This window comes from Alnus glutinosa, chromosome 5, assembly GCF_958979055.1.
Source record: "Alnus glutinosa chromosome 5, dhAlnGlut1.1, whole genome shotgun sequence".
NCBI classification, from domain to species: domain Eukaryota; kingdom Viridiplantae; phylum Streptophyta; class Magnoliopsida; order Fagales; family Betulaceae; genus Alnus; species Alnus glutinosa.
This window is the reverse complement of record NC_084890.1, coordinates 32,620,560-32,632,877: the sequence shown is the minus strand read 5'-3', so window position 1 is coordinate 32,632,877 and position 12,318 is coordinate 32,620,560. Positions and strand designations below refer to the sequence as shown.

General features: G+C 33.9%; 2 protein-coding genes across 2 annotated transcripts in view; one reads left to right on the top strand and one right to left on the bottom strand.

Moving 5' to 3' along the window:
- Window positions 1–5,033, top strand: part of LOC133868799 (uncharacterized) — a 53,934-nt gene extending 48,901 nt beyond the window's left edge. Inside the window, exon 2 of the mRNA XM_062305811.1 lies at window positions 4,757–5,033. Coding sequence (XP_062161795.1) covers window positions 4,757–4,896 — 140 coding nt within the window. The 3' untranslated portion in view covers window positions 4,897–5,033. The remainder of the gene's footprint in view (window positions 1–4,756) is intronic.
- A 3,375-nt stretch (window positions 5,034–8,408) lies between these two features.
- On the bottom strand, window positions 8,409–11,689 carry LOC133869288 (receptor-like protein EIX2). Its single transcript, XM_062306242.1, has one exon. The coding sequence runs from the start codon at window positions 11,640–11,642 to the stop codon at window positions 8,409–8,411; it is 3,234 nt and encodes a 1,077-aa protein (XP_062162226.1). The 5' UTR covers window positions 11,643–11,689.
- Window positions 11,690–12,318: the final 629 nt, after the last annotated feature.

The window sequence follows — 12,318 nt, the reverse complement described above, 5'->3', positions numbered from 1 at the left end:
GATGCATTGGTGAGAAGTTGGCCAGGTAGTGGGTAAGCTAGAAGGGCGTTCTCTTTACCTCTCTGGTGTTTGTGCATTTTCTCGGCAACCAAACGGGGTTTTAGAGTCAACTAAATCGTAGGAAAAGAAAGTGCAGATTTTGGATGAGAATTTTGATTCTGATTCTAGATGCCCTTGAAATTGGTCAGCGCGGCACAAAGATGGGAGAGAGAGAGAGAGTGAGAGTAAGAGTACTACTTTCGCTCGTCCGAAAGAGAAATATAAGCATAGGGGTTATGTCTGGACAATGTGTGAAAGAGAATGGTTTCATCGTTTCAGAGAGAAGGCAAGGTTGCAGAAGAGTTTTGTGTAAAAGTGGTAAATGGGGAAAGCAGGGGTGATAAGCATGAATCTCAAAGGGAACTGACGCGTCTGAGTAGTGCACGTTACGAGGAAGCCATGGCAGCAACTGATTGGAGGTGGTTATCAAAAGATATTTGACTAGCGTGTTTACCTAGAGCGCAATAGAGGATTTCAGATTTCCCCTTACCACCTGTATGCGTTTTGAGGTATGATATGTTACGATTTTTGTACAATTTTTGTAGAATTTTATTTTTTAAAAATAAAAAATAAAAAAAATAAAAATCAATTATTAAATATATAAGACTCACATATAATAAAACAGATTAAATAGTTAGTTTGAAAAAAAAAAATTATATAAAATTTGTACAAAAATTATAAACGTTTTATATCTCATGTTATTTGTATGTTTTGCAATTGCAGTTTGTTTAGATGATATGATTTATAACCCGTCATTTGGGTTGTTGTCCAGTAGTGGGCTTTCGGTTATTTGGGGAGTTATAAATAAGGGCGGTCTAGAGAGTAAATATGCAGCCAAAGCCTAAAAGCAAACAATATTAAATGAAAAACAAATTGAAATTTCATTTGTGAGTTTGTGCGCATCTATTCAATATATACACACACACACACACGCACGAGCAAACTAAAAATTTGAACCGAGCGAGTCGAGTCGAATTTATACACGTTGAGCTCACAAGCTTTATTCGAATCGAGTTGAGTTTATATAAGTATGTCTCGTTTAATATTCGAGCAGATTATTGTGTTCACGAAAGACTCATTTTTTATTCAAATCGAAACTGAATCGAGTTTAACCGAACTGAATCGAGCCGAGTTCACGAGTAATTAGGCTAATCTAACATCCCTAATTACATATTCCTCCTGATGATAGCTTTGCTTGAATATTGAAAAACGATTTCAACAAATCAAAAAGTTATTACGTTGCTTTCATTGAATGAGTGAATCCATATATATATATATATGTGTGTGTGTGTGTGTGTGTGTGTGTGTGTGCTATTTCGTTTCATATTCATGAGATCACGTGTCAATCAATTGCCTGAAGACATATGTTGAGATAGAGAAATGCTTGGTTGTACACTTTCATCCCACTCCTATCCCACCTTTGTCTACTTGGACCAATAATATTGTTAAAAAAAATGGGTCCCACTACACTCTCTCCACCATCTCTAACATTATTGGTCCAAGTAGACAAGAGTGGGATGAGAGTGTACTACCAAGCATTTCTCGTTGAGATAACCAAACCTCTCTCTCTCTATTATATATATATATATATATATAAGTGCCATAAGTTTGCTACTATGCCGCCTCTGAGACTAGGGGCGCGCGTTACACTGTGTGCATGTCCATTGCGTAGGAATTTTGGAAATATATTATATGACAACATAAAAAGTTATAATATTACATAATGATGCAAATTAATTAAAGAAAGCTCCATTGTCCATTTGCCTCAACTTCTCTCCAACTTGACCTTCTTTTGCCTGGGAACAACTTTTAACATAACATGAATAGCAATTCAGTCTTTCAAATTATCTAGCTTAGTGTTGAAAGTAAGCATGCCTCCATGATGTTTTAATAATTAATGTGCCGCAAACTCCCCAAAATCCAAAAATAAAGCCTACTGCCATGCTCATATAGAAAAATAGTGACTCAATTCCCTAGTCATCATTGCCACTATTTGATGTTGCTTTTGGATCGATTTCATCTCCTGGACACTTTGTTGGAAGAGGAGGTCCACAGAGTCAGATGTTACCTTGATAGATGGACGAGCAAAGCGTCTGTACGTAGTTGATTTCCAAATTGAATTTTTCCAAACAAGTTATTGAATGACAAGTTCAAATAACTTAAGAAATTTAAAGAAGACAAGCTTTCAGAAATAGAATCAACAAGTTCGTTTCTAAAGAGATCAAGAGAGATCGAGATATATACTACAAAGTGTTAATGGAGCCCAAAAACTTTGTGAAAGCATAAAAAGATTATACGTACCATTACTCAAGTCTCAAACGGATTATACATGCTTTCACGCGTGAAAGCATTGGTTGAGAGCATAACATGGCTCACTCTGTGAAAGCATAAATCATTAGGAAAATGCTAATTAAGATACTATCAATTTAATTAATACGTTTCTTCTACAAACTAATGAACGTAGCATCTTATTCCTATATATATGGCAATTGCTACATCAGTAATTTGTAAATTTATTTGTTAAGTTGCCAATTAACGTGACAACATCCATGCAAGTGTCACACAGTTTGAAATAAATAATATATATATATGTTTGAAAATTTGTAGCCTCTGTAGCAATGCTCACCGTTTTATGCTTTGCTGGACTTCAAAAATTAATATTTTTGGTTGATCAATACTTTTCATTTGTACTATAATAGTATAATGTACAAAAAGGTGGGAAAAATAGGCAATAGCTTTAAATAAGAGCAAAGTTTTCCTCTCAACTAAATCAGAAAGAATTCCTCTAATTTAGTTTACTAAACTGATTCATATTCTCTCCAAAAAAAGAAAAGAAACTTACACATGTTCAAAATATATGTAAGAATCATAGGATCAGGATCCTTTAGAATTTTAAAAATATTGTAGATTCTAAAATTACGAAATTCAAGTTGTTCCTAGTATCGAACAACTTGAAAAATGTCACCTATTAAAAAGCTAGCAAGTTACCAAGGTATAGCCAAAAAGAATTTCTTTCCAAAAAAATTATTTTCCTTCCCAAAGGGATTTAGGGGTGGCGTACGGACCGGCACGGCCACCCCTAGATCTCTTTGGGGGTGGCTACTTTCCTTTCTTCAATTTTTTCTTTTTTTAAAAAAAAAAAAAAATTAATTTTTTAAGTTTTATATAATTATATTTATATTTTTGAATATAATTTATATTTTTTTTATTAAGAGTGATACATGTCGCCATCTTATTGGCTCTGAGTGGCGCCTAACGGATCCAGTTAAAATTTTTAACGGAATTTGATTTCAAGGAGTAATTTGTAAATTAGGCCAACCACAGGTATTTCAGAATTAATTTTGATCCTACAATAAATGATTTGTAATTTAGGCCAACCACAAGGACCAATAATTTAATTTTTCCAAATTTAAATGAGATTGTTGATTTGGAGAAGCGCAGGTCCAAGGTCTACAATTGCCCTAAATTTAAATGAGATTGTTGATTTAAAAAATAAGATTTTTTTTTTTTATTTTACTTAAAATTGAGAGTAGTCATTTTATTATAAAAAAATTTATTCTCCGGTATTTAATGACATGTAAATGGACGGTGTTAAGTAATTTAAATTTTTTTAAATAGTTTGATTTGAAATAATGTGAAGTAGCGCAATTTGCCAAAACGCAAAAGTAAAACGTACGTGTGATTATTAAGAGCAACCGAAGCGTATGCCAACGATGGGACACATTAAATAACAAGAAGTTAAAGGCCAATATTGATCACAGTATTGGTGAAACGAAGTCGTTCCTTCTGGGACCTAGGAGGCCGCATTCAGCCCATTTTTCGATCAAAACTGTGACGTTTTGATCAGAATTTGGGCTATTTTCAACTTCTGATTTTAAATACGAATTTTCAGAGGAATTTTGGTTAATGATGTAGAACCCCATTACCCACCAATACAATAACACCACTATTCACGTTCTACCATAACTACATGTTTCAACTATTATACAATGATCGGATGATACCCCTTCTGATTCCTCAGTATACAGCAAAGGCAAAGGGGGAGAAAAAGAAGAAGGAAGCTTTGTACTGAAGAAACCGTGCTATGATAGTTTCTATGTACGTTGGATTCCTCCATTTTACCATCTATTTTGTGTTTTGAAGATTGTTTTGTATTTGGGTTGTTTGTTAATGTTTTTATTATGAGAATAGAAAACGTGAAGTTTAACGAACAAAGCCATTGATTTTCTATTTTTGATAAGTAACAGAGTCGTTGATTTTCTAATAATTGTACTAACTGATTTCTTGCTTATGCTTTCTTGGCAACTAAACATAGAATAGGTGCTTGCAGTTATATGCTTTGATTCTGTTTTGAAACTAATTTTGCTATTTTCATTTTCTGCCCTTCATTTTTTTACTTGGATTAAAGTAATTTAAGAATAGTATGGTCAGATTCATAATAGTGATCTCAATTTACTCGCAGTCATTTTGTGGTGACTTTGCTTATTCGTGGAATTATCATAAGTTGATTTTTTTGGTGATCAATGTATTTTACATGGAAATGCTTTTGCTTTCAAAATATAGTAAGAAAGGAACTTGAATATGTGAATATACTGCATGATTTTGCTCCAACCATCTGCAATTGACTCAAAGTCAGTGGAAACAACGTTATCTCTAATGCGTGCATGTCAGCACTTTCAAGTTTGATGATTTGGATTTTCTCTTCATCATTTGACAGATGTGGAGATGGCTGATGGGAATCAAAACTTGCATTCTTTAAAGCCTACCGGTGGAATAGGGAAGAAGTCCAAAAGAAAATTCAAGATGGGTAATGGCAAGCGCCGTGGTAAGGCCAATAGGAGGAAGGACCATATTTGATTCCATAGCAGATACTTGGTAACTGATATTTTTCTCCTACTGTATTAAGTAAGGGCTTTCTTGTGGCCTTTGGGCAATCTTGGTACTTCTAAGATGGGTGTTTTTTGTATTCTGATTTTGTTTCTTAGGGATTTAAGTTCAGAAAGTTGTTCAATCACATGAATGTAAACTATCCTTTTTCTTTTATCATAACTTATAAAAACTTAGGGAAGCCCCATGCCAGTTCTTCCCTTACCTTAATTACCAGGAGGAATATATATTATGAAGTTTAAGTTCTACAACAGTCTACTCTGTCGTTTTTTAACAATATGGTTTAGTGTCATATCAAATAATAATGACAAGTTGAAAATTTAGATATGTATGATCTGATCAGTTTAATGTCGTTGAGTGTCATATCAATTTATCAAATATGAAATAGCAACGACAAAAGATACTAAATATAAAATTATTCAATTAAAATTAAACTTTCAAGATAAAATTGTATCTTAATATGTCAAGTCGATCATTAGTTCTGAAACCTATGTTTTTTTTTTTTTTGAAAAGATCTTGTAATTTCATAAATTAAGAAACAACAAATTCAGAAGACACAACGCTCAAAATACAAGGCGGAAAAGAGTCGAACCACACTTGATTTGAACTGATGAGATACAGCCAATTTTGCTAAAAAAGTGTGCTGCAAAATTACCTTCTCTACGAACATGCCCTACAGTAAAGGATCAAAATTGCTTCATGATGCCACGGGTTTCAACCAAATAATTCACATACTTACCCTCGTCATCCTCCTCCCTACCCAAAGCCATTATAATATCCAGTTCATCTCCCTCTAACCATACTGAAGATAAACCCAGCCACAAGCCGAAAGAAGCTGCTGATGTGGTATTTGAGAACTCTACTATATATTCTCGTCTTTAATTATTTTACTTATTATTATTTGTTGATGCGGTATTATTAATCTATTATTATTTTTTTTTTGTTTTTTTTAATAAAAATTGATCTACACTTAGATTAATAATGTTACATCAGTAGAGAATGCTAGAAAAAGAACAAAAGAAAAATAAATTATAATTTTGTTTTCAAAGAATTTAGATATGTGTGATGTTATTGATTAAATAGTCCAGTGAGGACTTTTAATTTCATGCACATATCCAATTTCTCGACTGACCAAGATTAAATCCAAGAAAAGTAGACAGTGATGAGAAATAAAGGAGAAGTAACATTTTCCACAAATCCAAAGAATCCACGCTTAATTTGCGAATGAATAATGATTGTTGTACACTTACAACAATCACTCCCCTTTGCGAATTGCCTCTTAAATTCCACGTGGGACCCATGATATCAATAGTTTTACAAGTGATAATTCTAATTTCTGAGTTTATCAAGTCCTCTGCATGCAAATTACTTGTTTATATATATATATATATATATATATATATATATATATATATATCAATAAAGCATACATATATAGCTCATATTTTATTTAATGTTGTGATGGAATTCTTGGGTATCCACTCTCTTGATTCATTCCAAATAAATCCAAAAAAAAAAAAAAAATCACTTTTCTTTCATAAACTAGATCATTGTCTTGCTTAAATTACCCCCTTATATATATTTTAACTCAGTACAACATGATTTCTATTTTAAAGTTTCTCTATCAATTTATCCCATCCATCCAAATTAACTATTAATTAAGTTTGATGAACAAATATTTAAAATGACTAAATTGTGTAAATTAATGCAACGAGCCACACTTGGAGTCTTCAAGATGTAAATTTCCAGTTAACTAATATAGTGTTTGTTGATTGATTCCTAGAGGTGATATTCATGAAACGAAATCATAAGTCTATGGGATTTATTGTTTCCATTCAAATTTGAAAAATATTCTGAGGAATTTATTAAATATTTGAGAGATTTGATTTTTATTATTTATTTTATAATTAAAAAATATTGTGGGTTTAGTAATTAAGTGAATCTCTTTAAATTAAGTGATGTATACATATCCATCTACAGTTCGAATTCTAATTGACTTCTACATCTTTGAGACGCAAATTAAAGATAAAAACTGCAGTTCAACTGTGCACTACGTATATACTTTCCAAACTCAGTAACATTAGAAAATATATAATTGGCTCTGTTTGTTAATAGTTCTGCTAACAGAGTCATTGATTTTCTAATAGTTGTACTATTTTGATTTCTTGCTTCCGTTTTATTGGCAGCTTAACCTAGCATAGGTGCTTACAGCTAATTGTTCTATTTTGATTTCATCCCCTTCATTTGTTCTACTTGGATTTAAGTAATAATTTAAGCATAGCATGGTAAGATTCATACTATTGATCTCAATTTACTCGCAGTCATTTTGTGGTAACTGTGCATATTCTATGGAATTATCATCAATTGATTTTTTTGGTGATCATTGCATTTTACATGGAAATGCTTTTGCGTTCAAAATATAGTAAGAATGGACAGAATTAAGTTGAGTATGTGAATTATTAGTGAATAGTATGCATGATTTTGCTCCATCTGCAATTAGCTCAAGAGTAATTCTTTGAAATGGCCGGAAACAATGTTATCTCTAATGCCTGTCAGAACTTTCAAGTTTGATGATCTGGATTTTCTGTTCATCATTTGACAGATGTGTAGATGACCAACGGAAACCAAAGCAGGCATTCTTTAAAGCTTATAGGTGGAATGTGTAGGATCCTGGTGTTAAAGGATTGATAACTCAAGATATTTTGCTTGATACACAATCCATCAGTTGCCTCTGTATAATGCTTATGTATATATTTATCTGTATTTGTTGTGCATATGCAAAGAAAAAATTAACATTAATTAGATGATTATAAACACTATTACAATATATTACTTTAACGATAATTAAACTATGTATTTGGTGTTAAAACTTGATTACTAACAAGTGATTAAGAGAACTAGCTAGTTCTTAAATAAAAATGATAAATGCAAAGATAGGTCAATAAATTGTTTATGTTTTTTCTTCTTCCATAGGAATCATTTTTATTTTTATTTTTTATTTTTTGTAGCTCAAATCCACTTTTGTTTTAGAAAGTTCTCTAATAAATACCTAATAACCGTTTTCTTGGTTGCGTAATCCATATTGGAAGCAATTAATTAATCCCTGAAATTTTGGATTGACTTTTACATAGTTTGGATATAAAATCATGGTTTGATATTAAAATTTGAATTCAAGATCGATGTGCATTTGTTAGAACTTCTTTAGCCAACCTTTTGCTCACCATTTTGTTGCAGCACCATTCAAATCCAAAATGAGAACATAATGATATATGATGACAAATGATTATTGAAAAATAGGATCGATGCAATAAAAGATAAAGATAAAATGTCTCACACACGTACAATTTTAAAATCATCCATATATATAACTTTAACAAGTAAAGATTGGATGAGCATTTATTATTACAACAACATGAAAATTAAACTTACAATACATAAATGTTTCATAATATGGAAAGCTTCAATGCCCATACCCTCAACTCTTACTTGACCTTCCTGAGCAAGTGAACAATTTTGACCACGACGAACATAGCAATCTTGTCTTTCAAATTATCAAAGCTTCGAAAGTAAGCATGTCTCCATGATGTTTTGATTATCAATGTGCCACAAATTCCCCAAAAACCGAAAATAAACCCCGCTACCATGCTAACGTAGAACGAGATTGACTCAATTCCCCTTCCATTTTCCTTGGCTACTCTAGGTTTAGTTTCATCTTCTGAACATTTGGTTGAAAGAGGAGGCCCACAGAGTAAAGAGTTACCTTCATATATAGAAGAGTCATTCAATGTTTGAAGTTGATTCCCATTTGGAATTTTTCCAGACAAGTTGTTGAACGACAAATTCAAGTGATTTAAGAAGGTCAAAGAAGACAAACTTTCAGGGATAGGACCAGAAAGCTCATTTATTGAGAGATCAAGTGACTCTAACATGTGTAAATCCCCAATTTTTTCTGGAATTCTTCCAATAAGATGATTCATTGATAAATTCAAGTTGACCAATCTTAAGTGGCTTGTTATATTACCAGGTATTTCTCCGGATAAATTATTATTCGAAAGGTCTATGGAATGGAAAAAACGAATAATAGACCAACCAAATAGATATTCTCTTCCTTTAGAAACTAGCAGCATTTCCTGATCACTATAGTTATAATAACGACTATATCCATCATCACTGAAGTTTCCTAAACATTGAGGGATTGCTCCTGAAAAATCATTATTTGCAAGGTCTAGGATCTGAAGACTTGAAAGTAGACATAATTGAGGTGGTATGTTCCCGTGAAACAAGTTGGATCGTAGGCTTAACTTCACTAAAGATGATAAACTTTCTCCTATCCATGCTGGAAGTTTTCCAGAGAACTTGTTTCCTCCAAGATCAAGGAATCCCAAGTATCTATAGTTTCTAAAGAAAAAAGGAAGCTCTCCTTCAAGATGATTTTGGCTCAATGATATTTGCTGTAGTGATTTCAAATATTGCATTGAACTTGGAACACTGCCAGATATATTGTTCTCTGCTAAGTTCAACACCACTAACTTCCGTAAATCCTTCCAATGAGGGGGGAGTTTCCTGGATAGGGAATTATTTCTCAAAACAAGACCTGTCAATTCCTTAAGCATTCCAATAGAGTGGGGAATCCTACCAGTAATTGAATTTGAAGAAAGGTCCAACCAAGATAACTTGGGCAATAGTTCACTTATGTTTTCAGGAATAGCTCCAGAAAACATATTGTTTTGAAGAAGTAGAAAAGACAAATTACTACGAAAAAGAGGAAGTGGACCCTCTAAGTTGTTGGAACTCAAATCAAAATAAGCTGCCGAAGGGTGAAATTGAAAGTATGGTACCTGCCCACGCAGCTTGTTACCGGATAGACTCCAAGAAGTGACGTTTGGGCAGGACTTCCAAAGGCCATGTGGAATGGTGTCCGAAATGCCAACATTGTCGAGCCCAATCTCGATGAGTTTATTTTGTGTTTGTAGCCATGCTGGAAACTTTGGGCCGATCTTCATGTTACGTAAATAAATTCTTCTTAGCTTAAAAGGAGGAACCCAGTCGTGTTTGACATTAAAAACCAATGTATAGTTTGCCAAAAGTTCCACACTCAAGTCAAGAAATTTTAATCTGGTGAGATTTTGAAAATGAGCTTCAGTTAGGAAACCTTCCCAAGGATTCGAAGAAAGGCTCAGTGAAACAAGCATTGACAGTTTCCCGATGCTTTCTGGAATGACTCCGTTCATTTGATTATATGAGAGGTCAAGTTCTTGCAATGACGTCAAGTTTCCAATAGAATCTGGAATTGAACCCCCAACAGAGCTTCCAGAGAGGTAAAGGTAAAGTTCTTGCAATGACATCAAGTTTCCAATAGAATCTGGAATTGAACCCCCAACAGAGCTTAGAGAGAGGTAAAGTGTTTGCAATGACGTCAAGTTTCCAATAGAATCTGGAATTGAACCCCCAACAGAGCTTAGAGAGAGGTAAAGTGTTTGCAATGACGTCAAGTTTCCAATAGAATCTGGAATTGAACCCCCAAAAGAGCTTTCAAAGAGGTAAATAGTTTTCAAATTCTTGAGACCTCCCAATGAATAGGGCAAGTTCCCCCCAAGGAAGATATTTTCACTCAAATCTAGATACTCAAGGCTACTGTTGGAACATTGAGACAAGCCATCCAAAAACTCAACTACCTCCCCACTTATGTTGGTGGAATACAGCTTTAATGTTTGCAAGTTGCAAAGGTTTGAAAATGAACTCGGTATCTTTCCAATTAGAACGTTGTAAGCTAATTCCAAGCTGCGCAAGTTGGCTAGATGTCCCATACCATCTGGAATAGCACCTCTAAGTGAATTGTACCCAAGATTTATTGTTGAAAGGCTACTCACATTTGACAACCAGTGAGGTATGGAGGAGTTCAAATTGTTGTGAGAGAGATCAAGGACTGAAAGCAATGTCAAGTTGTTGGAGGAAACAGAGTGAGGAAGACTAGTGAGTCCACAGTCAAATAGGTGCAACTCCACCAAGGAAGGGAGCATATTAACTGAATGAAGCCAATGGGGTACTTTCTCAAGATTTACATATCCCAGATTAAGGTACCTTAGAGATGGAAAACCAACCAACCACTCCAGGCTTTTGACTTCCAAATCTAATGAATTAAGATCTAGATATTGCAGCCTTGATAGATTCCCAAGATGGGGAGGAACAACTCCGGCAAACATTGAGAAAGAGAGATTGAGATACATCAAACTCTCAAGGGAACCCAAAAACTTTGGAATAGTGTTTCCACTAAAATTATTCAGGCTTAGGTCCAAGTAACTCAAATGCTTTAAATTGAGTAATGAAGGACTTATCTTACCCTCCAAGCACGACTTCTCGTAAGCTTTTACTATTTCATCATAGTCATCCTCATATTCAATAAATTCTGATTCAATCACCGGTAATGAGTTTCTGAGGTTGAGTTTGACGACATGACCTATGGAATTGTCACAGCCAACGCCTGTCCAGTTGCAGCAATCCTCACCAACCCAAGACGAGAGACGACCCGATGGATCTGTGAGACCTTCTTTGAAGCTAAGAAGGGCTTTTGTCTCCATTTCAGAGCATTTGAAAATAGGGTTTTTAGTGCATGAAACAGGTTGAATAACTCGTAGATAGGATGCAGTTCCAAAGAAAGAGAAGAAAAAAATCAGGAGGAGATGAACAGTGGACATAAATAAGTGGGTGCTAATCATTTTGGGAATGAAAATAGTCAAGAAATCAAAATGCAAGGGATGCCTAGACAAGCGGGGAGGGGGATTCAAGTATTTATTGTTACCGATTAAGAGAGGGCAATAGCTTCATCATCAACTTATTAGATTAGAAGCAGGGGACCAGTCCAACTTTGCTAGCTATAGCTAGCCAACTGTCATTATTTTGTCCAAGAAACAAAAATGCAATAGGGACCGACTAACAATAAATCCACTTTAGGCTTTAAATTAAAGTTTGTGTGAATGCAGAGAACCACGTGCACTTTTGGAATGTTTGGAGATGCAAATTCCACATGGGCGGCTGATGCTACAATTAAGTGTTGAACACGTACGTTGCAAGATGTAATACAATCAAGTGTACAAAAAGAAGTAAAGAAGATGGATGTTCCGTCCACTTTGGGTTTGGAATTTTATGTCAATGCAATTTGAAGGTTAAATAAAAGAAGTCAAGAATTAAAGATTGACTTGGAGTCTGATTCGCAATTTGAAGAACCACATGACTTGGAGTCTTCAAGATGCAAATTAAATTTGCCAGTTAAATTTCACATATAGTGATTTAAATTAATATAGTGAGATTTTAATTTGTCTAAATTTCTATTTTTCTTTTTTCTTTTTTAGAATTCTTCCAGTACGTAAGATGATTCAATTCGTTGATAAATTC

What these genes read in the sequence shown, in the direction of transcription:
- LOC133869288 (XM_062306242.1), bottom strand. Translation starts at nt 11,642, where the DNA reads ATGATTAGCACCCACTTATTTATGTCCACTGTTCATCTCCTCCTGATT.